The sequence below is a fragment of the Aedes albopictus genome, chromosome 2 (genome assembly GCF_035046485.1).
Source record: "Aedes albopictus strain Foshan chromosome 2, AalbF5, whole genome shotgun sequence".
Lineage (NCBI taxonomy): Eukaryota > Metazoa > Arthropoda > Insecta > Diptera > Culicidae > Aedes > Aedes albopictus.
In genome coordinates, this window is record NC_085137.1 from 483,524,749 (window position 1) to 483,550,512 (window position 25,764).

Genomic DNA, 25,764 nt, shown 5'->3' on the forward strand with positions numbered 1-25,764 from the left:
ACCCTTCTCTTCTCTTTCCTTTCCAGATCATTGCACACGGCCACGGCGGTGCCGAATCCTTGGAACGAGAATAAAAACGTATCCTCCGGGCAAAAATGGCAGTTGAAAACAACCTCTTGAGAATAGATTTGCGTTGTTTTGGCTGCCATTGTCGCCAGCACCATCATCATCACCAGCACCGGCGTCAGCAGCAGACCAGCAAACAACCGGCCGACCAGCAACACTAGTAAGCGGCGGCGGACACGTTGATTTTCCACCGCTTTCACCGAAAAGGAAATTTGCCTTCAGGGCAGGAAAAGTTTCAGACGAGCTGTGTGCCATTTTTTCTGGCTGTGGAAGTGCGGAAGTAGCAGCTGCGGAAGTGGAAACTACTTGTAAGTGAAGTTACGGTCCTATCTTCACTCTCCCTAGTCGGTCGATTTCACTCTGCCTTGTACTTCGGAGAACCCAAAGTAATCCTCCATCGACCTCCTTTTTCAGTACCGAAGGATACAGTAGCAAATGAAGAAGTATGCAAATTAATTAATCCTTACAAAGTGCCGAGCTAATAAGACAGAAAAAGGGGGTTTCCGTCGGTTTCCTTATCAGATGAATGTTTTGTCATCGATCTCATTCACGCCGTCGACATCGTCACCATCACCCTCAACTTCCGCTGCACCTGCCACCACGACACCATCCTAGGGCTAGACCTCCAATTTCGTAAACACCGCAACGACAGCATTTAATTCGTGCCAAGATAATCTGAAGTCTAAATTCTAAGCAAAACCGAGCGAGAAAGAGCGTATCAAGATTTAGAAAGATCGACAAAAAGTAGAATTTACCCTTTTTGTAGAAAACCAAAGACCGGTTAGGAACGGAACGCACATATCCGATCCCCCACGAGCGTAGACGGATCTTCTTTTGAACAGGAGAAGGACAACCTAGAAGCCCACGGTGTGCCTCAACAAGCCACAGCAGCATTTCCCCTTTTCAGACTGTTTTTCTGTCCGAAATTGAAACCAAAAAAACGTGTGAACAGTAGTGGTATACATTTAGGCGTAACGTGACAAACTAGTGCATACATTTAGGCGTAAGGTGCACAAACAACCCCCGTACCCTAGGCAGTAATCTATACAGTAGTCGATAAGTGTAACCTAGCAAAAAAGAAATGGGTAACAAATGCTGCAGCAAACGGCAGGACCAGGAGTTGGCCCTGAGCTACCCGGGTGGGTACAAAAAGGGCGAAAATTCCTTCACCTCCAACATGTCCGGCCCGAAGCACAGCAACGGAGGCGGTGGGTCGCTGGACTCGCGCTACACGCCCGACCCCAATCGAGGGCAGCTCATCAAGGGAATCCCCAAGGGGGGAGTTGACATCATCCGACCGAGGACGACACAGTGTAAGTACCACACCGACAACAATGCAATGGGTATTTGGGCGTTACAATTCCTGTTACCCCTAAATTGCTATCATCATGTAGGACACGGCTGTGGTGGGATTGTGGCGGCGTGGCGTGGCACGGTGGACAAAATCCAGAGCTAAAATAATCAATTTTCGTGATATGAACAAAAAATAGGATGTTGATATCCAGAAGATCCTAGGCTCCATCCCAGGCCCATCCCTTTTCTCCTACTTTGTATCTTTCTTATTCCTTTCTAGACAAGACCTTTCGTTTCAAATCAGTAGCTTTTGAGAATTGCATATTTCAGAATATGTTTGCCCACTATACGTTCGTGATATCGATAATTATTGGCGCGAGTGTCAATCACGTTCCGCGGCCTTATCGGAAGATGCGTGCCGTTTGTCGCCGGACTAGCATCCAGCTTTCGTATTGAGTACACAACACCCATTCTACTGATATGCCGGGCAAGGGGTACGAGAGTGCCAATTGTGTTTACATATTTAGCGGTAGCAGACGAGTTGTCTCTTATCAGGGAGTGAAAGCCTCTATAGACATTTCCATCAATAACACCGCGATAGGGGCGTGAATGCTTTGGGTTTCCTGGAAAATATTCTTGCATCACGTTTGTTGTATATGCGTGATTCAAATCAAGCTAAACGAGAAGCGACGACGGTTTTTAAATGGTATTGCTCAAAGGAATGACTTATGCCGATAGCTTGAACGATTTCGTTTTGTGTTTCCTCTGCTTAAGTCACGGTCGCCATATACGTAAGTACAGGCGTTTTTAGTACGTGTTAAGCTACTTTGAACTGTATTCCGAAACTTTTAGAGATGATAAAATAGGTTTTTAAATCTAATTTTTGATTTTATGATTTGGGGTAACATTGATCATCTAATACAGGGGTTTTCAGACTGTGCATCGCGGTGCACTTTCTTCATTTTTCTTTAAACCTCTTGAAATTTCTTCGGGATGATTTATCGAGATTTTTCAAAGATTATTTCAGGAGTTCTTTTAGGGAATTCACTAGAAATTTATTCAGGTATTTCTACAGAAGTTTCCCCAAGGATTGATTCGGGAGCTCCTTCGAGGATTCCTGCAGTATAGTACTTCTTTCAAGGATTGCACCAGAAGTTCCGTTAGGGAACTTCCCAGTAGTTTCGGGAGGATTCTGGAATGCCTCGAGGTGTTTTATCAGAAATTCCTTCATAAGTTCCCTCAGCTTTTCCAACAGGAGGTCCGTCAGGTATTCCTCCAGAAGTTCTTTCAGGAAATTCCTACCGGAGATGCTTTAGAGATTAGTCTAGGAGTTCCTCCAGACGTTCGTTCAGGAATTCCTGCAGGAGTTTCTACAGGGATAAGTCCAGAAGTTCCTTCAGAAATTTCTCCAGGTGTTTCAGGTTCTTCAGAGATTTCAGAGATTTCCAGAATTTCCTTCCAGGGTGATCCAAAGATCAATCCTGGAGAATTTAGGAATTCCTCTGAAATTTCTTCAGGGATTTCTTCAGAAATTATTTCAGGGATTAGTTCAGAAATACCTTTTAAGACTCCTCCAGGAGTTTCTTCAGGGTTTCTTCTAGGAGTTTCTTCAAGAATTTCTTTAGGACTATAATCAAACATATCTCATGGAGTTCCAGCAAGAATTCCTCCAGGATTTTTTACAGAGAATCCTCCAGGTTTCCATTCCAGAATTCCCCCAGAAATTCTTTCTGAGATTTCTCCTTTCCTTTCGGGGATTCCTTCTGGATTTTTTTTCGGGGATTACGCCTGGAAATCCTTCGGGATTCCTCTGGGAAATCCTACAAGGATTTGTCCAGGAATTTTTTTGAGGATTCTTCCTGGAATTTATTAAGGGATTTCTCCTAAAGTTCCTTCGGAAATTCCTCTGGAAAATCCTTCAAGGATTCCTGGAAATACTTAGGAGATACCTCCTGAAAATCCTTCCTAAATTCACCCTGTGAATCAATCGGGGATTCGTCCTGGAGATTCTTCTGAAAATCTTTCAAGGTTTCCTCCTGGAATTTCTTCATGGATTCCTTCTGGAAACCCTTCGGAGATTCCTCCTTGAAGTCCTTCGGAGACTGCTCCATGAAATCTTTCAGGGATTCACCCAGGAATTCCTTCGGGGGTTCTTCCTGGAATTCCTTTGGGAATTCATCCTGGATTTTTTTCGCGGATTTCTTCTGAAATTCTTTCAGGGATTTCTACTAGTATTCCTACGAAGATTTCTCTTGAAAATCATTCGAGGATTTCACCTGGAAATCTTTCGGAGATTCCTTCTGGAGATCCTTCCAGAATTCCTCCTGGAATTCCTTCGGGAGTTCTTTTGAAAATCCTTCGGTGAATCCTGTGTTATTCAAGAATTACACTCAGGATACTTCACGGATAAGCGTTTTCCAGAAATGTCTCCCCGGATTCTTTCAGGGATTCCTCCCTGAATTTCTTGGGGGATTCCTTCCGGAATTCTCCCAGGAATTCTAGCCAGGATTCTTTCATTGATTTTTCACCAGATGCCCGGATTTTCTTTTTTTTTAATGTCTTTTTCTTTAAAAATGTCTCCCGGAATCAGGCATTTCTGCTGGGATTAGTTCAGGGATTTCTTCTCCATTTCTCCTGGGATTCCTTCCGCGATTCCATCCGGATTTCTGTGGAGATTCTCTCAGGGTCCATTGGTCGTTCCTGGGTTCCCTTTAGAGAATTCTCCTAGGATTCGTCAAGAATTCTCCCAGGATTTATTTTTTCGGAAATTCCATTACGAATTCCTCCCGGAATTCCATCATTGATTGATTATTCCCATGATTCCTATAGGGATTGCTTTCGGATTCTTCAAAGATTATTCCAAAGATTCCATCAGAAATTCCCCTAGGGATTTCCTGGGTTCTCTACCGGAATTCCTCCAGGGATTTCTTTCGAGCTTCCCTCGCGGATTTCTTTAACAATTCTTCCCACAACTCCTTCATTTTGCGTTTTTCTTTATTGATTTCTCTCAGCTTTTCTTCGGCGATTCCTACAAATATTCATTCAAATATTTTTATAGGGATTCTTCCATGATTCTTTCATTAATTCATCCAGAGATTTCTTTTTGCATTCTTGTAGGCATTCCTCCCATTTCATTTGGGGATTCTAGCTGGATTTTTTTAGATCTGACTTTAGAAATGGCTCCGGGGCTCTTCAGGAGTTCATCCCGATATTCCTTAGGGGTTCTCCTAGGATTTTTTTCAATGATTCCTCCACAGATTCTTTCAGAGATTCCTCCTGGGATTCCTTTAGAGATTTCTCCGTGTATTGCTTCAGAGACTTTTCCCTGGATTCCTTCAGGCATGCCTTACTGCTTAGATTCTTTCAGTGATTCCTACGGGATTCTCTCAGAGTCTCTCCCGGCATTCTTTCAAGGATTCCTCCAGCATATCCAAAGGGATTCCCGTTGAGATTCTTTCAAGGGTTACTCCAAGATTCGTTTAAGGATTTTATCAAGGATTTGTTCCGGTTTCCTTCGTAGATTCCTTCCCGAATCCCGTCAGAAATTACTTCCACGATTCCTTCATTAAGTCCTCCCGGGATTTCATTAGGGATATCTTCCGGGGTTCCTTCCGCCATTCGTATTTCAGATATAACCATGGGCGTTTCCAGAGGGGGTCGTGAGGGACTCTAAGGATTTCATCAGACATTATTCCTCAGAGAATTTCTCCTGGGATATCTTTAGAGCATCCTCCAGTGATTGTTTCAATGCTTTTTTTTCCATGAATTTCTCCAAGAACTCTCATAGGAATTTCACCAGACATCTTTGTAGGTACAGGGGATGGCCAAAATGTTTGGGATAGGCAACTTTTTTTCTCTCACAAAAAAGTTCAACATGATATAACTTTTCATAGAGTGCATCAAAAAATCTCAAATTTTGACTGTTTTTCAACCTATTATATGTGCATCATTGGTACAACCCAAGAAACAATGTTTGCTTTAAGAAATGTTTCTCAAAGCAACGTTATTAAGCTGCAAGTCGTATTATATTTGAATAATTCTGAAATAAAACTGTTCTTCAACTCTTGTTCGCCCAAAAATGAGAATCTATACAACATCAACCGTTATATAAGCACGATTGAATGAATGTTTATCCAATGATCGTTCATAGGTTGTGAAACTCTTGTTCAACGTTAGAACCATCAGCAATTTACACAAACATCATAAACTTTTCTTCAACGTTTATTAAACAATGTTGTATGACGCAATTTGTTCAATCATTTAAGAAGGGTTTTAGAAACCATTATTGTGCATTAGCGGCATAGTGCATAATAACAAGCTTTCTTCGATATTTATTCCACCATAATACAATCAAAACATGCTGGGGCCGTGACACAACTCACGAAATTTATTTCTATTAATAGATATGGTTTAACAATCGCTACAAAAACGATTCTTAAACGTTTCTTCAATATCATTGTAATAATAAAATAGCAAAAATGATTTAACTTTCTATATTTCTGCATTTGTATTGAATCTGGAATATTTCTCTCTGATTATATACCCCCAACATCTTTATTTTATTACATTTTATGTGCCAAATCACATCAATGGAAAGACTCGAACTCTGGACCTTTGGGTTCACACTCGCCTGCACCCGCTCTGCTTCAATCCGAATTACATGAATCGGCAAATTTCAGCAGTATATAAATATTCAATCCCTGAGTCGAATACATATGCTGCTTAAATATTGCTTAAATATTTTATTCAACTAATTATAAACATAAACATTGAAGCTGATCAATGATGGAATAATTGTAACCGCAACGTTTAATCATAAGGCATGCATGCTAATTATTTTGCTAGTCCATCAGTAATTCACGGTGTTGTGTTGTGAGATTGGTATCTCTTCGAACTTTTGATTAATTTGAACGCCTAAACAAGTGAACTATGTTTTATTTTCACCGCTTCTGTTCTGTGTCGGAAGAAGAATGTGTAACGCTTGTGTATATCTCCAAGCAGCTATAAAATATGAACATAAGGAAGCTGAGCCCGGTTTGACCGGTGCCACCAAAGTGGGTACCAATACCAAACAGAGGAGCCGCCCAGGATCCACCTCAGCTGCATTTTCTGGTGTTTTTGTTGCTGATTTTGCTGTTGTTGGAGCGGGTAGTGTAAAAGGTGAGTTAGAATATTAAATATTTTGTGAAAAGTGAATATTTTGAGCTGCTGCAAGAAGTTTGTTTGATCTTCAAGCTTGTAGCCGCGGATGCTTTTCTTAGGCTCCTAATCAGCAATCGTGTTTATAAAAAGGGGCAGGGCGAACAACGATAATTAAGTGATACAGTACCACTGCTAATCAACGTTACTTGAATAAAAGTGTAACATTTGTATTGAAGAAAAATGGTAGCAACTTGTTGTTAAGCTATATCAGTGTGCTTGAATAAAATGATCAAGCAAAAGTTGTTAAACTTTAAATAAGCTACTTGTTCGATTGATGATCATATGTGGAATAACGGCTTCTAATACGTCAGAAGCAGCTTATATTCTATCTTTATTAGAGCACTATTAGACAGATGATGTGAACACCTAAGCAACTGTGTTTCAACTTTTGTACCATTGGGTATTCAATGAGCAGAAATATGTTTTATAAATGTGCAGTTTTCACTGCATGAAACATTTATTTGCCATTTTGTTCAACATTTACTCTTGTACAACTGTCGGCGCCTTTGTAGCACATTTAATCAACTGGCATGTTTATTAATGATTTTGAATTGTTACTTGGGAAATTTGGGCTCGATTGATTAATCTTTCACAAAGTTAGAACCGTTCGGGTAAAACACTATTTTTTAGACAACTCATTTTTGAGCTGTCATATCTCGGAAACCAGTGAACCGAATTGAATGAAATTTTGAACGTACACTAACAATATACGAATGCTTCACAAACTATTAAAACATAGATACTTTTTGAACGTCGAAAAAAGTTATCATGGATTGGCACTTTTTGGATTTTTCTCGAAAAAATGTAATTTTTTTACGTCAATGTCAATAAATTTTAGTGTTGATGTCCAAAGATTTTCCACTTCTGTTCTCAAGTTTTCTTTAATCAGATATATGAGCGCCAATTTAGATTAAAGGAAGAACACATTTAGTATTTTTTGTGTGGTATTGTAAATTTGACATATTTTTCTCAATATGGGTAAAAATTTCAACCCGGTATAACTTAATTCGCCGTGAGAAAATATTACGTTTTATAACGTTGTATTAAGTATCAATATATTGTTGATAAACGTTAAAAAAATTATTCAATTCAGTTCACTGGTTTCCGAGATATAACAGCTCAAAAATGAGTTGTCTAAAAAATAGTGTTTTACCCGAACAGTTCTAACTTCGCGAAAAACTATTCAATCGAGCCCAAATTTGTCCCAATGATGCACATATAACAGGTTGATAAACAATCAAAATTTGAGATTTTTTGATGCACTTTATGAAAAGTTACAGCATGTTGATTTTTTTTGTGGGTGAAAAAAGTTGCCTATCCCAAACATTTTGGCCACCCCCTGTATTTCTGCAGATTTTCTTCAGGGATTTCTCCATATATTCCTTTACTTGAAGGAATTTGCTAGAATTTGTTCCAATAATTTCTTCTGGAAAAAATCTAATTATTAAAGTAAGGATTTCTTAAACAGTTCGTCCAGAAATTACTGCAGACATGGATCCCTTCCAATGTTTTTTTTTCCAGGAATTCCTTCAGAAATTATTCCCGGAATTTGTTAACCCGAGATCGGCTGTACTGAGTACACGCATCATGAAAAAAAACACGCTTGTAGAACACAGCTGGAGGAAAGCTCTTCTGGAATTCCTCATGGGGTTCAAAATCGATCCAGGTTCCAAATCAATCCAGGACTTCCTCCAGGAATTGTTTAAAGATTCCCTTAGGGATTCCTCTTGGGATTGTTTCCGGGAGTCCTCCTGGGGTTTCTTCAGGAGCTGCTACAGCGATTCACGAACTCTTGTTAGGATTCCTGCAGGATTTCATCAAGAATTTTTTTTTCGCGATTTCTTCAGTACTTCCTGGGATTTCTACAGAAATTCCTCTTGGGATTCCCTCAGGAATTCCTCCTTGGATTTCTTCAGGAATTCTTCTTGGGATTCATCCAGAAACTTCTCTAGGAAATCATCAAGAAATTTTTCTAGAGATTCTACTAAGGATTCCTCCAAATATTCTTTCACGAATTCCTCCAGGGATTCGTCCAAGAATTTTCCAAGGGATTTCCTTCATGCACTCCTAGAGGAATACCTACATTCCTCCAGGCATTCCCCGGGATTTCATTCAGCAATTTCTCCAGGATTACCTCCAGAAATACCTTCAAGCATTTCTTTAGAAATTACTGCACAAATTCCTACAGGAATTCCTTCAGAAATGGCTAGGATTCCTCCAGGGAATTCAGATAGGAATCCCTCCAGAAATTGTTCCATACTTCTATCCAGGAATTACTCCATGCATTCCTTCACGAATTCCTCCAGGCATTCCTCTAGAAGTGCCTTCAGAGATTGCTCCAGGAATTGCATCAGGGATTCCTCCAGGATTTCCTCCAGCAATTTCTCAAGAAATTCTTACAGGTATTCCTCCTGGGATTCCTCCAGTGCTTCCTTCTGGAATTCCTCCAAGGATTTCCGCCAGTAGTTTTTCGAAAGATTTTTCCAGAAATTTATCCAAGAACTTTCCCTCCAGGAATTCCACCAAGGGTTCCTCTAGGGATTTCGCTTAGGATTTCTCCAGGGACTCCTCTAAATATTCTTCTAAGAATTCCTCCAGGCATTCCTTTAGAAATTCATGTAGAAATTCCTCTAGGCATTCCTCCAGAAATTTTCCAGACATTCATCCAGGAATTCCTCACAGAATTCCGCTAGAGATTCCTCCAGGTATACCTTCGGAAATTCCTCCAGAGATTTCTCCAAGCATTCCTCTAGGGATTTCCCCAAGAATTCCTCCAGGGTTTCCGCCATGAATTTGTTCAGAAGCTCCTCCAGGCATTCCTCCAGGTATTTCTCTAGGAATTCCTTCAAGGGATACTGCAGGAATTCTTCCAGGGATTGCTCCAGGAATTCCTCTAGTGATTCCTTCAGAAATTCCTCTCGAGATTTCTTCAAAAATTAAAATTTCCTTTAAAAATTTCATAAATCCTCCTATTATCTTTTCCAGGGATGCACCAAGGATTTTCTCCAGGTTAACCTGAAGATTTTTTGAATTACATCAAGGTTTTCTAGAGAAATTTCTCCAACGATTTGTATTAGACTTCTGTAAAATAATTTTAGAGGGATACATTCAGTCTCTCTCGGAAGCATAGCCCCTCTCTTAAGGAATGCCTTCTTGGTGGTTCCGGAGAGACGAAGGGTTTGGCGACCACGGTAATGTTGTTTAGTGGGTCGAGGAAACAGTAGTCCTGGCTTTCACTTTTTTATTTTATTGCTGTTGGGAATGGACTGTAATCTTGACTATAGATTAACGGCTACGCAGTCTTAGGGTTCAAAAAACGAGTTTTATTATTCACCCGATGTTTCGACACGGGGATAGTGTCTTCCTCAGGGGGAAACTGTAATTAATACTTGGCTTTAAACAAAGTTGTCTTTACAAAATTTGTCTGATTACTTACATAAATATTAACGCTTTCGGTCAAATGTTTTATCTAACTTTAACTGTCAACAATTTTATTTTTTTTTTTGTAGAAGACGATCCTTAACCCCACACTACCTGGAGCTTCTGTTCGGGTAACTATTGAACAGATTATCCCCCTGGTTTAGAACGAAAAAAAGAGAGATGCATACTTAATCCAGTCAATTCTGCAAGAAGTCACCCAGGAATCCTTTCACAATAATGAATTACAGTATGCGGCAGGAAAAAATGCGAAAGTGTTTTTCAACTTCAAACCTCATTTTCGTCCATTTGACATTAACCAATCTATGTTTCAACGTTCCATGATCTATAATAGGCTAGTTTTCTGAAAAGTTAATTAAAAAAAATTCCCATTTTGGTCACTAACCTTTACAGGGCGGCGCCTGAAGATGAAGACAACCGGAATTTTCAAACCGCAGAAAATCGCACAGGTCGCTAAATTTCGCATCTGATAAAACAAAATTTTTGATTTTCTCTACAATATCATCAAATATATGTACTTATTTCATCTGCTATGTGAAACTACATGGCTCTGGATCAGTGTGGTCTGGTTGTTCATCGAATTTGAGCTAATTTTGTTACTGTTATAGTCATTTTGTTTAATGACCATTGGGCGCGCAGTTTATTGATATCCGCTAATTAGGCCTACATTATCACATGTTAAACATCAAATATGTTCATTTTTATTTTTCAGTGCTAGAATATAGACATTGACTGATACACTGTCATGAAAAAATAGTCATATATATCCCATATTTAGCGTGTAATGGTGCCTTGAACTTTTCGCATTTTTTCCTGCCGCACCCTGTACTTCAAGCTCCTGCAAGGGAATTCCTTCAGAAATATGTATGTCCTTCAATTTTTTCAAGAATATATCCTGATATTCTTTTTTTTTTCAAGAAATCCTTCAAGAAGTTATTCGTTGATTTTTCAGGAGTTTTTCCAAGCATCTTTTGAGGGTGTTCCTTCAAAAAGTTCTTAAGAGATTTTTTTCAAAAATTGTCAAGAGACTCCTTCAGAAATTCCCCCAGGAATTCCTCAAGGGTTTCCTCCAACGATTGTTTAAGGGCTTATCCTAGGATTTCTTCAGGAAATTACTCAGGTATTTCATCAGGAATGTTTACATTAAGTTCTCCATGGATTCTTCCGAGCAACACACATGTTATAGAATAGTCACGGCAGCGCAGGTAACAGTTGCGCAGAAGTCGTTGTGACTTACTTTTAACAAATAAGTAGTTACACGCTAGATGCGCTTTCAGACATTTTTCCAGAGAATCCTTCAAGAATTCACCCATGGAAGAATATTTCGGAATTCTCCCAGAGTTTCCTTTTTTCCTCCGGTAAGCTAAAGTTTCGAGGGATTCCCACCAATGTTTTTTCAGAGAATTCTTCTGAGATTCTCTCAATGATGACTCCGACAATTCTTTCGGGGTTCCTCCACAGATTCCTCTTGAGGTTTCTTCCTAGATTTGTGAAAAAATAAAAAAAAAACATCAGGGATTCTCTAAGGGACTTTCCTTGAGATTCTTGCAGGGATTGCCACGAAGATATCTTCAAGAATTTCTGTCGTGGTTCTTTCAAACATTCTTCCCCAGGTTCTTTTAGAAATTTCATCGGAATTTCTCTAACATTTCTTTCGAGGGATTCACCCCATGATTCCTTCCGATATTCATCCTAAGAGTTCTGATGGAATTTTTCCTGAGAGTGGATTCCTCCCCGGATATTCCCAGGATTTCTGCGAGAATTACTTCCAAGTGTGACCAACCGGGAGCCGACCCCAGATAGCATTGTTTTACTGAATAAAAAAGTTTTCATTTGATAAAATAAGAGTGGGAGCCATAAACTTCCATTTTTTCCGTGAAATCATGTTTATTTTATTGGAACATGGCTATTAGTATTACAAATTTATTTGAAGATTCAAATTATGAGACACCTTGGACGTTTACGACTTAATATTGATGATTAACTGCATCGGGTATCAGGTATACCTGATGTTTGTTGATAATTCTGAATAAAAAGTGCTTTTTCAGTTTTGAAAAAATGCGAATCTGATTGATATTTATTAACTGTGGAAGTGATTACAAGTAGAACACAACCCTGAGAATTAGACATTATCCAAATGGGGGCATTATGCCGAGAAAAAGAAGAACAAGAATGCACTAAGATGATCTCAATACTACTCGGCGAATACAGAATAACCAACGCATCTATTCGTGTTTCCCCAAATACGATCAGACCGTTTCTATTAGATTAACGTTCAAAAGCCAACTATTCCACCAGGAAAATGGAATCTCCTCTGTTCGGTCCATTTAATTCAATCTATAAATTGTTTCCATCCCAATCCCACCACGGTATCCCACAGAGCCGCTCATAACCACCGCCGCGGGTAGACAATGGAATTCACCGCAACAACAACTACGGTTTCTCCTCCCATCAGCCTAAATACCCTGGTTCTGGTTGCTGTAGCGTTAGGGTTACCAGACGTACTCTTTTAAGAGTACATGTACTCTTTTTCAGCAAAAAATTAGGCGTACTATTCTTTTTTGTAAAATAGTTCCAATTGTACTCTTTTTTTACAAATATACATTTTCCAGATGAAATATTTCAGTAAAATGATCGATTCTAACGAAAAAAAAATCATAAGTCCTTCAGTAAAGTGCAATTTACAGTTTCACAACTCGTTTCAAATGCAAAAATGATTAAAATACGAAAGAGAGAGTGAACAAAGAGGGCGTTTGTTTTTCAGGTGCCTTTTGAAATGTTTTGCCAGCAATCAGCTCTTAAAGGCAGGTAATTTTTAAAAACAAAGTGAGTTTTGAAACCGCATAGCCCGCACTGTGTTTAATACACAAAGTTTGTATCAAAAAAATTCTTTTATCAAATTAATTTTTTAAGAGCAGTGTTTTCTCCCCTAAAAAATGACCTACCTTTAAGTGTCATTGATTACAGATAGTCATGGTTTACAGATTTCCTAATATAAAACTCCAAAAATACACGATTTCTAATGTTTAGTATAAAATTAAAGATTTTTGAATCACATTCAAAACTTTTGAAGCAATTCTTGTCATAACCCTAAATGCAACTTTTAATTGTAAACAAAAACCACTTGAGAAAAATTAATATCACCTTGGATTACCGTACTCTTTTGTACTTTATTATCAGAAATCTTAAATGTACCTACTCTTTTCATGTATGACAAATATGGTAACCCTATGTAGCGTAGGTATTGATTTTTGCCTCTTTTTTCGCCCATTCACATCAGTACACCCCGGTTTGAACACCCGACGGATAGTGGTGGCCCTGTACAACTACAATGCCCGCGAGGAAACCGACGTCAGCTTCGTCAAAGGCGACCGAATGGAAGTGCTGGACGACACCGAATCGGACTGGTGGCGCGTGGTGCACCTGAAGACCCGCCAGGAGGGACTCATTCCGTGGAACTTTGTGGCCGAGGACCGGAGCGTCAACAGTGAAGAGTGAGTATTCTTGAATCTTGTCCGTGAAACTTAAATAACCTTTTTTCTTCACCTCCAGCTGGTTCTTCGAGAACGTATCGCGGAAGGAGGCGGACAAGCTGCTCCTGGCGGCGGAGAACCCGCGGGGTACCTTCCTGGTGCGACCGTCCGAGCACAACCCGAACGGGTTCTCGCTCTCGGTCAAGGACTGGGAGGAAAGCAGAGGCTACCACGTGAAGCACTACAAAATCAAACCGTTGGACAACGGTGGCTACTACATCGCAACGAATCAGACCTTCCCCTCGCTGCCGGCGCTGGTGCTGGCGTATTCAAGTAAGTTTGGCATAATTTGCAGTATGTTTTGCAATATTATTCAGCTGATTAGCGTCACATTCTTATCTTGATTGCCACTGACGAGAACACTGTTCTAATGTTTGTCAAACTTAAGTAGTCTTCAAATATTTAAGATTAATTCCGAAGTCATACCGTTGTTACCCAATGGAAGTTTTTCATTCTAACTCGTTATATTACGATGAAAGGGGATTATTTCCAGAACTTTCTTCGGGTTCCCTTTCATGTACTGCTCCTGGGATTCTATTTAGGATTCCTTCATAAAATTTCTCCGGGATTCAGAGATTTTGACCGAGTTTCTTTCACGTATTCTCTTCAAAATTCTTCCCGCTCTTCCATAGTTTGACCTAGTTTTTCGCCTGGGTTCCTTCAGGACTTCCTCCCAGATTTTTTTTTTACATGGACACGTTCAATGCTTCCAGTGCTTCCAGTGGGAAATCCCGTTGTTTTCGGGAGTGTATGTTATCTACATGGTGTTGGCATTGGAAATGCCACGTGGGGGGTGGTTTTTTTCAGCGGAGAAAATGAAATTTAATGGGAAAACAAATGTTTCCGCCGACCTGCCGCAAAAAAAAACAAAAAATTTTACATTTGTTTCTAACATAACCTGTCAGAAGATGCATGTTTGTTTCAAACATAGATTGCATTCGCTTCAAATGTGACGTTCGATTTGCCCCAAACAGTTTTATTTTTGTTGCCTGAATAAATTGACAATTTATTTGAATTTACCTAAAATATTTTTGATTTTACCATATTTTTTTTTTCTGCGTGTGATAGATTAGTGTATTTATTACTCTGTATATAATGCGGCACAGTTCGCTTGATTGCTTGATTGTTCGTAGGCGTTATATGATAGATGGATACTGTGCTGTGAAAGTTGAAAGGGAGGGAAATGGCTTCTTCAACCCGCTTCTGTATATAGAAAGACACAAAGTAGGAGGGATGGAACGGGCCAGGGATTGATACCTTCTGCATACGAATCAAAAGCGGTAGCCCGTCTATCAGAGTATGAAGTAGAGATGATGGGGTAAAAAGAGTGGAAAAGGAAGATGGAAAAAAAATGAAAATTATCATGGTCAAAAGCATGTCATATTCCTTCAAGGATTTTAATTGAAATCCTTTCCTAGATTTATCCGAAATGCTTCTCAGGATAGTCCTTCTGGGATTCCTTCAGAATTTCATCATGAAATATCTCCGGGATTCGTGTTGAATCCCTTCAGAGATTGTACCAAAGTTTCTTTCAAATATTTTTCCCACATTTTTTCCAAGATTACACCCGCAAATTATTCCCAGTTTTTCTCACGGGATTCCTCATTCTTTACTTAAGCAATTATTGGCGGCATTCTAACCGAAATTCTGTCCAAGATTCCTCAAAAGGTTAGTTTTGGCTTCCCTGCAGGAAATCCTCCAAATATTCACTCTGAAATTACTCGAAGATACATACCTTCGGGATCCCTCCAACAATTTCTCATGGAATTTATATACAATTTCTCGAATATGAAGCCGAATATCGTAATTTCTTCACGTGCGATTATTCTAGTGGTATCATTAAACGTTCTTTTGATAGATTTGTCTTTATTTAAGAGACTTTCAGCCCTTGGCTGGTCCGAACGTTCTTTGAAAATTTCACAATTTTAGGATATTCCAAATTTGAAAACCGTGGTCAAGAGCAAACAAAATATGTGTTCAGATATTTGAAGGGAAATTTGACAAAGACAACTTTTGAATTCACTGAGCTTGTTCAAAATTTCTTGTAGACATTTGAAGTATTTCTTTATATATTTTTTGAATACTCGAGAAATCTGGTCTACTGAACTTCCTCAAGGGTTGTTGAAGAGTTTATGAGGATATTTAATTTTTTTGGCAACTTGAGAATTCTCGTGAATAATTATTTGACTTGACTAATTTTGTTCGAGGATTTCTAAAGACGTTGAGATTGTTTCTCGACTTTCTATGATTATTTGGAAATTTCAATTGTTGGAGACTTTATGAGCTTTCTTGATTTTTCTAGATATTTCTCTAGGAGTTCTTCCGATAGTTGCTCTATAAGATCTGAAAGAAATTCAAAAGAACCTCTGGAAATACCAATAATTTCTTGAAATAATTTTACAAAAAAAATTTCCTGTTTCTCCGGAAATTTTTCTAAGAGTCCCTCCGTGAATCTCCTAGGAATTTCTCAAAGAGTTGTTTCAAAAATTCTTCTAGAAGTTCCAACAATAATTCCTCTAGAAGTTCCTTTGGAATATCCTCTGAGACATTCTCCAATAATTCCTGCTGGAGCTCCTCCCGGAATTGTCTTTAAAAGCGTTTCCGAGAATTCCTCAAGGAGTTCATGCGTTAATTCCTCTAGGAGTTCTTCCGATAGTTGCTCAATGAATTCTTCCAATAATTCAGAAGTACCTCTGAGAATACCGGGAGTTTCCTCCACAAATTTTACTAGGAGTTTTCCCTGGAAGTCTTACAAAAGTTTCTCACGGAATTCTTCTAAGAGTTCCCTAGGAGTTCGTCAAGGAGTTTTTCCAAGAAGTCTTCCAGGATATCCTCCGGGAATTCTTCTAAGAGTTTCTCCGTAAATCCTCTAGGAGTTCCTACAAGAATGTCTCTAGGGGTTTCTTTGGGAATTCCTATTGACGTTCATTCGTAAATTCCTCTAAGTCTTTGTCCAAGAATCCCTGTAGGAGTTCCTCCAGGATTTTTTAATGGAGTTCCTCCGAGAATTCCCATAGGATTTCCTTCGTGATTCCCCTAGGTATTCCACCGGAAATTTCTCTATAGGAGTTTCTCCAGGAATTCGTGAAATTCCACATGGAGCTACCGTAATTACTTTAGGTGTTACTTCAAGAATCCCTCCAAAAGATCTTACGACATTTTTCTGGAAGAAAACTTCCGAAGAAATTCCCGGAGGAACTACTTTAGGATTTCTTGAAAGAACACCTTATAAAATACCCAAATGAACTCCTACAGGAATTTCTAGAGGAATTCCCAGAGGAATTTTCGGGAGAATCGTTCGAGGAATTCCTGAAGAAACTCCTGGAAAAAAAATATCATTGAAACTACTAGAGCAATATCCGGAGGAACTCGTAGAGAAATTTGTGGAGAAACTCCTAGAGGAATTCCCTGAGGAATTCCTCGGAGGAACTTTTGATGCAATTCCCGGAGAAACTCATAGAAAAAAAATCCCATTGGAACTCCTAAAAAAATCCCGGAGGACAGCTTAAACGTCCGCAGGAACTCCAAGAACCTGGAGGAACTTCAAGAGGAATTTTTGGAGAAATTCCCCTAAAAAACGCTCGGATGAAACTCCATGAGGAATTTAAGGAGAAACTCCTGTAGAAATTCCGGGAGGAATTCCTCGAAGAATTCTCGGAGGAAATCCCAGAGAAATTCCTGGAGGAAATTCCAGAGAAATTCTTGGAGGAACTCTTAGATGAATTTTAGGAGAGAAAAATCTCCTTCTGAAGGAATTCACGGAGAACAACCTAAATGATTAACCAAGTGAACTCCTCGAGGAATTTCTGGAGGAACTCCTAGAAAAAGTCCCACTGGAACTCATACAAGAGGAACTCTTAGACAAATTTTTGGACGAACTCTTCGTGGAAATCTCGGAGTAACTCCTAAAAATTGCACGAAATTACTCGTAAAGAAATTCCCGGAGGTTCTCCTTGAAGATTTTTTTTGGAGGAACTCCTAGAAAAAATCCCGGAAGATCTCCTAGAGAAATTCCTGGAAGAACTTCTAGAGGAATTCCCGGAGAAAACTGCCTCTCCTAGGGAGCTAGATCGTGATTTTTCAATGACAGCACGTGGTAATTTCATGTTTTAACGGACGAGCTTGGGTCTCCAGATAGCCTAGTGGTTAAGGCTATGGATCGCCAATCCGGAGACGGCGGGTTCGATTCCCGTTCCAGTCGGGAAAATTTTCTCGACTCCCTGGGCATAGTGGAGAGAGGTGGAGAGCCCTTCAATTAATAACTGTTGAAATGCTCAAAAGAACACTAAGTTGAAGCGAGGCAGGCCAAGTCCCAGTGGTGACGTAGAGCCATAAAGAAGAAGAAGAACGAGCTTGACCTCAGACCTTAAGGATTGTTTCCAGATGGTCCTCTCGGAATCTTTATAGGGATTTCTTTTCCGGGATTCGTCCAAATATGCCTTCTGAGATTACTCTAGAAATACCTACAAGGATTCCACCCGGGATTCCTTCTGGGATATTTCCTACTAAGATTTCTCCTAGGTTCCGGCCATTGAAAAGTTCAAGGGATGCGAATGATCCTGATTTGTAAATATAGCTGAAACGTTACCTTCGATAATTAGATGCTGGCATTAATTTGCCATTAGTTTGGAAAGCTAAAACTGAAGCCTGGTTAAGGATGTGGCTGATGCATCTGAAGCTTTGGAAGAAAAGAAGTTGGTTAAAGCTTTTCATGACTTTGGCTTGACCCAGAAAATAAGACTCCTCCTCAAACTCACTTCTATTTGGCTAGTGAACTGTTCAAGCATTGAACGTTACGTGAAGCATTAGCCAGAAGTTATCGACGATTAGATTCAAGATGGATGACGGCTGGCGGGTAGCGCAATTTCTGATGGAATTGCCTGAGCCCATGATCATAGGTTTATAGCTTACACGGCTAATAACAGGACATATATCTACCTCTTACTTCGTTTATTATGGGAACTTCTTGTACACTAAGCCAACGTCTGATTCAGAAAATGTGCAAAGATCCTACAGAATGTCAAGACGGAAAGAGAACCGAAGACGATGTTCCAAAGACAATCGATTCGGAGATCATAAAAGGTATATTTCTGGCGTTCGATTTGAATAGCTCGAATCACAGCAACCTTATGACCTATTTAAATCGAACGCTAGATTTGTTGGATACTGTGGAGATACCAAGTGCTACCATGTTCATGATTTCGATCGGATCGATTTAATATTAAGGAGAACGAGTGAGAAAAGAGAAAAAGTAACGTAGTGTGCATGATACGCAATACTATTCGAAACTTCATGGCGTTGGCAGTGCAGTTAACCTTGATGTGGTCACTGTCTATTTACAGAGCAACCCACATGGTTAAACTGGAAAGGCTTAAGCATAAGAATGGAAAGGTGTGAAGACTCCATAGGGCGCTGTACGATCTCTTAGCGTTGTACTTGCCGCATATGGAACGAGATATGGGACATCGTGTTACGAAAATTTCATCGACGGAGTCAAGATTCTGTTAGTGACGATATCTGTAAACAACCTGCGTATTTTCACAAAGATCACCGATTGAATTTGAAGCTGAAACAATATTGAATGAAAAAGTTCAATGTAAAAGATCGACGACTGCTTGTTCATCACGCAGAGAACATCAATATTGTGGAAACGTCAATCCGTCAAGAATATCTCGATAAGTTTTTGTGATCACTAGGAAACCCTTAAAACCGTTTAGGTGTCTCGTAAGCCTCGGAGTGTGGGTTCGATTCCCGCTCCAGTCGGGGAAAACTTTTCGTCAAACGGAAAATTCTCCACTGGGCCACTGGGTGTTTCATGTGTTGTCCGTTGTCTAATGTTAGTTATGTTCAGTCTGTGCGGCCTCTGGCCGAAGACGGTGTAGTGTCTTAAAAAAAAAACCGCAAGGTGCATCTTTCCCTGTTGGATATCCTGGATTTTACCAATATGGTAATCGAAACCCTCGACTACTTTCGATTTTCAAGAATTTCAAACGAAAGCCTGTCCACCTCCGATCTGATTTATGAATCATAGAGAACAGCAAACAGAAGTATGGAATTAAGAGCTAGGCAAAATTGTACAAAACCGTATAATTTACGTTTTATTTATTATTGAAAAAAAAAATATTGGACAACCCCAAATTATTAAAATACTCCAAATACTCAAAACCAGTTTGCTTCAATGAAAGTTCGTTGACGATCAAGAATAATCTGTAGCATTTTCTATTTTACAATCTATTGCGCAAACAACTCATTGGACGGTCTTTCCGATCCGCTTAAAAAAAATATTGCACAGGCATGGCAATACGCTTCCGACAACTCATTGTGCGGTCACCAACGAACTGCTTTCAAATAAATAATTCATTATGCGGTCATCCCGACACGCTTTCAAATAACTCATACGTGGTCTTTCAGATCCGCTTCAAACAACTCATTGACCGGTCGTACTAAGAACCAAGTGATCGAAGCTTTTCGGTATATCCAAGACTATAATTCTCTATCAACGGTAATGTGATTGATGGAAATTTCTGGCTCGCACAAGAAAAATGCTTAAAACTAAGTTTCCCATAGCTCGAGTGAAAGTTCAATGACAATCGAAATAGACTGTTATATTCGAGAATTTTGCTGTTATCCATTACTGAATTATTCCTTTTCCATTTTGCAGAGAATGCCCTCGGCTTGTGCCACGTGCTGTCTAGTCCATGTCCAAAGCCGCAGCCACAGGTGTGGGACCTGGGCCCGGAGCTGCGCGACAAGTGGGAAATCAACCGGAACGAGATCCAGCTGATCCGCAAGCTGGGTCACGGCAACTTCGGCGAGGTGTACTACGGCAAGTGGCGCAACAACATCGAGGTGGCCGTGAAGACCCTCCGAGAGGGCACGATGTCCACGCAGGCTTTCCTGCAGGAGGCAGCTATCATGAAGAAATTCCGTCACAGTAGGTTAGTCGCGTTGTACGCGGTCTGTTCCAAGGAGGAACCGATCTACATCGTCCAAGAGTACATGTCCAAGGGTAGCCTGCTGGATTATTTGCGAACGGGTGACGGGCAGTTCCTACAGTTTGAAGACCTTATCTACATTGCCGCCCAGGTGGCCTCCGGTATGGAGTATCTGGAACTGAAACAGTTGATACATAGGGACCTGGCGGCCCGGAATGTACTGATAGGGGAGAACAACGTGGCGAAGATCTGTGATTTTGGACTGGCGCGGGTGATAGCGGACGATGAGTACTGTCCGAAGCAAGGATCTCGATTCCCGGTCAAGTGGACCGCTCCGGAGGCGATAGTGTACGGCAAATTCTCGATCAAATCGGACGTGTGGTCCTACGGCATTCTACTGATGGAGCTGTTCACCTACGGTCAGGTGCCCTATCCGGGAATGCACAGCCGCGAGGTCATCGAGCAGATCGAGCGGGGCTACCGAATGCCAAAGCCAACGAATCATCACCTGCCGGATGACATCTACAGCCTGATGCTCAAGTGCTGGGATGCCATACCGGAGAAGCGCCCGACGTTCGAGTTCTTGAATCACTACTTCCAGAACTTCACCGTCACCTCGGAGGTGCCCTATCGAGAGGTGCAAGACTAATGCGGGGAATAGGGTCTTAAGTGAGAATGAGTCTGAGCGATCTTTTCGGTTAATACTTTTAGAGCAAGTTTGGGTTTTGTCGTTCTTTCGGGTAGATCGTCGTCCTCCTCTCTAATCGCTACTAGAAGAACGTTAGAATTTGTATTCATACCTTTGAGTAATTGCATTGTGAAGCGCGAATGCACAAACACAGATACACTGAAACACACCCACACATTGACACACCGCTAGAAGGCTAATCGTATGTAAACGTAAAATGTTGCAAAAAAAATGAAATGATCGAAAAGAAGCCAGGTTTTTGTTTTATTTAAACGGCTGAAAATACTAGATTTGGAAGAGACGCATAAAAAAACAGTTACTGCCATGAGCGACATAGTTCTGTTAAAATGGGAAATCAACAAAGACGCAACAACTGCGACACGCACATGGCAGAGTGAATTGGAATATGTGCACCGTTGGAGTACATCACGGGAGGGTGTTATGGTGGGATCGTTTACACTGGGTGCGGCATTACAGATTTCTGCCGATAGGATCTGTACTTGGTCATGTTTAGGATATGGAGCCCACGGGACAGTACAGTGATTGTATGCCCCCAACTTCTTTATTGAATGCATTTCAAAATTCTTTCAAGTCAATATAATTTGTCAATCCGAATCGCTTTTATGCAACTTATTACACGGTCATCCCGATCCGCTTTCAAACAATCTATTGTGCGGTTAACTCATTTCATTTGCAATCAACTTATTACGCGATCATCCCGATTCGCTTCTAAAAACACATTGCACGGTCATTTCGGTCCGCCTCGATTCGGGATGACTGCGCAATGAGTTAACTCATCGCACGGTCATCCCGATTCGCTTTTTTACAACTTATTGTGCGGTCATCCCAATCCGCTTCCGAGAAATTTAATGTGCGATGATCTCGATCCGCTTCTGCAATCTCGTGAAGCATCTAATGGATATGAGGTGTAGTCAGCACAAAGAAGCTGGAATCCAGAGAATATAAACCAGTCGATGAATTTAATTTTTCGATGTTAGGGCTAGCTGAGTTTTAGCATCAAAAGTTTGAATCACCGCTCAATGGCTCTATCTTTTTCAATAGATTTTTGAGACGCCAAGCAACCTGTGTAAATTACCCATGTACTAAAAGCTAAACTAGTCGTCAATCTGAGAAAAATGTGTGAAAAAAATCTTTTGTAATATAATTTCTTTATCATTAGTGTCCACCACAAACCACGTGAAAAAGCATCCAGGATAAGATAAAAATATGACTCGCTCTCATCTATTTAGTCCAATTACCATAAACATTTCCATTACCTATTGGATGCGGATAGTAGTTCATACAGTAGTGAAAATATCTATGCATTGGAAAAACGAAAACTAAAACGAACATGTATGAAAACTGCCATTTTTCCCGTGAACTCATGTATCTATCACACACTACTCCGTTTCAGTTTAAAGAAGTTGTTACTAATTTCGATAGTTCAAAATTATATTTTGATCGGACAACCAAGAAATAAAACAGTACACTGAAACAAAACACTATTTCAGACGGTCGTGAGACGGAAGGATAAAGATGCTAAGCTTAGCCAGATCTTGTTGAGACAAACTACATATGTGTGTAAGCTGTAAAATGTATAGCACATATGCTTCTGAAAATTAAGCAAACATAAAATCAGCCACTGCACTATCACTAAATGGAAACATGCGAGCGAAATTGAAGCGAAGCATTATATATGAAGCTACGAGTATGCATTAAAAAACGAATAAAAACTGGATTCGTTAAGTGGGCGCTAGTAAACTGAACACTCTTTTATGACTATTTATATTTATATAAATTAATTTACTGAACATACAAACTGTAGAATTTAATCTATTACCCGTTACATCTCGGTTTGAGTCATCATAGCGCAAACTAAAGAAAATGACATGCTATAATTTTATTAGCAACCAAACAGGAATCACACCTTTTACTAACTCTTTCTCTCTATTGAATATCTTTATCCCAAGAAGCAAAAGAAAAAGACGAGGATAGGAATGGATGCGAAACTAACTAAAGAATAAAGGTAAACATTATTTCTGTCCAGATGAACAACAATGATAGGGAAATAAAGACAATTGCCAATAAACAATATACAATACTTCAAATTTCAAAACTACACAAATGCATTTTCACACAAACAAACAGTAGCGAAAAAAAGGTTTTAAAACAAGACATAAATTTTCACGCATTACCTACCACAGTAAACCAAACCATGGAAAACAACGCTCTAACAACAAATTTTTAACCGAGTTTCCCTCCCACGCTAGTGGCGAGAAATCCGATTTTTACTATTATAGCTGAAATATCTGCTGAATTTTATATACACAACAAACAAAAACGACACAACTCAACGGAAAAGGACAGAACATTTTTCAAAACCCGTTTTTGACAGAGCTCAAAACATGCAAAACTCACGCATACTCCCATAAAACATCCATGTGAAGAATATCCCTCAGAAGCAGACTATAAAAAAACTGAAGAATGGTCGTTGGAAGGCGTGAACGAATGCGAATCCTAGTGAGTAAGGAGTAAGTAAACGCTAAACTACTAAGAAAACAAACAGTGAACGGATAAATAGAAACTGAAAACAAGTGAAGTTAAACAGCACATTAAGCAAGAAAAAAAACAAAACAGTAATCATAAGCTACTCGTAATAAGATGAAAATGACACTCACACATACGCGCGAGCGCACACACACACACACACACACACACACACACACACACACACACACACACACACACACACACACACACACACATAAACATCAAACAGACTCGCACCAAACACCAGACCCTCAGACCCTCACTGATTCCCTCTCTTTCTCTCGACGGAGTTGGAAACACGCGGACAACAAGGAAAACTGACATTCACACACAGACACAGACACAGACTGAGACACACATACATGAAAACAATACAGTAACCGGACAATTATCGGGCAAGAGTGGGTTGTGTTGTGAGGAAAAGAAACAAAAACCAATTCTATGTTTAGTGGTTTGTTGTATGATGAATACAAAAACAATAAAAATGAAAGGAAATCTTTGAAAAAAAAATGCGTTGTGTAGGAAGGCGATGTTGCATAGAAGAAACAGATTCCGAAATCCGAGCAGATACCTATGTTTGACGTTTTCCTTTTACTTCAGAGGAATGTGTTTTTAACCCCTTCCCGCCCACGACTATTGAATGCTAAAAAATGCTATGAATAAAAAGTGCTCGAACAAAAGTTGTTAGAGATCACTTAAATTTATCGAAATCGTAAAAAAAAAAGTTTTTGATTGTTTACAGACACCATGAGCGGTTAATTTAGGGTTAATTTAGGAAAAAAAAAAGTATATAGCATGAAACGAGCTCACCACATGTACCCATTTATCACGTCATCATTGACCGAACGCGAGTGCTTGAACCGGTATCACCTTTGGCCAGAGATGGAAAATGATGAACATTGTAGCTGAGCAGATTCAAACCAAAACAAACCTACTCGTGAACAAAAGGAGCCCGATAATACTCGCTTTTCTTTATTCGTGAGTAAACGAAGCTGGCAAGCACTCACATGTGATTCACGAAGCTTCGCTGAGTTTTGGCATTTTGACGAAAAACGCATTTTTACGACTGGAAGTGCTGCTTTTCAGGAACAATGAAGCATAAATCATTAGTTAATGATGGATAATCACTTGATTTGCCATTATAACCACATTAAAATGAACTTCCCGCACCTTTACTAGTTCTTCACCAATAAAAACTCACGAGTGTTTTTGTTTTCGTTTTGCTTCTTACTCACGAAGCAGGCGGGTGCGAATAAACTCACACACTGTTTACTCTCGGAGTCGGAGTCGTGAGTAAGCGTTGTGTTGACTTTTCACTCGCAAATTGCTTCATGGTGAGAGACATTCCATCACTGCCTTTGGCGTACCGACAGCATACACGGAAACGATAAAAACTGGAATACTTGAGTTATCACCGCACACTGTTTCTGATACTTTTTTGTTCTCAAAATTGCGGCGAGGATAAGCTGAAACTGTTCAATATACTAGACAAGTAAAAGCTTATTCTAGTATTCCTTCAGGAATTCCTTTCAGATTTCTCCAAGAATCTCATTTTTTTTTACAAGGATAACTCTAGAAAATCCTCCAAGAATTCTTCCAGATTTTTTGTCAAAGGTTCCTATAAAACTTCCAACAAATTTCTCCATGAATCCCACAAATTGTCTGATGATTTTTTTTTTCAAAAACTCCTTCCAGGATTACTTTGAAAGTTCCTACGAAGAATGCTCAGAACTTTATTGAAGGTTCGTTAAAAATTCCACCAAGGAATTTTTCAAAGTTTCCTACAAAATTTCTTCAAGAATTTCTTGGGTTCGTGTAGAAATTATTCTAAAGCTTTTTCCAGAAAATCTTCCAATGATTACGACAAACCTATCTCACTGAACACAAGAAATTCTTCCGAGTAATCGTCCGAAAAATCCTTTGGATATTCCTTAACCTTCCGGTACTCGCACGGTTGGCCCCACGCTAATGCTGAGTACAAGAAGCGAGATTTTTTCAACGTTTTGTACAAAATTACAACAGAGCGATCGCTCGACAGTTAATAGTTATTTATGTAACG

At 39.7% G+C, this 25,764-nt stretch overlaps 1 protein-coding gene across 1 annotated transcript; it reads left to right on the forward strand.

The window, feature by feature from the left end:
- Nucleotides 1-24,215, forward strand: LOC109399285 (tyrosine-protein kinase Src64B). The gene is made up of 4 exons (XM_062854135.1): nt 1-1,379; nt 13,280-13,493; nt 13,552-13,805; nt 20,194-24,215. Exons 1-4 carry the CDS (start codon nt 1,148-1,150, stop codon nt 21,114-21,116), a joined length of 1,623 nt encoding a protein of 540 aa, XP_062710119.1. The 5' UTR covers nt 1-1,147; the 3' UTR covers nt 21,117-24,215.
- Nucleotides 24,216-25,764: the final 1,549 nt, after the last annotated feature.

Bases quoted from the DNA above. Each gene is read 5' to 3' on its own strand.
- LOC109399285 (XM_062854135.1), top strand. From the start codon at position 1,148: ATGGGTAACAAATGCTGCAGCAAACGGCAGGACCAGGAGTTGGCCCTG. The intron at 13,494-13,551 runs GTGAGTATTCTT...CTTCACCTCCAG, and splicing joins CGGAGCGTCAACAGTGAAGA to CTGGTTCTTCGAGAACGTAT. The intron at 13,806-20,193 runs GTAAGTTTGGCA...TCCATTTTGCAG, and splicing joins GCTGGTGCTGGCGTATTCAA to AGAATGCCCTCGGCTTGTGC.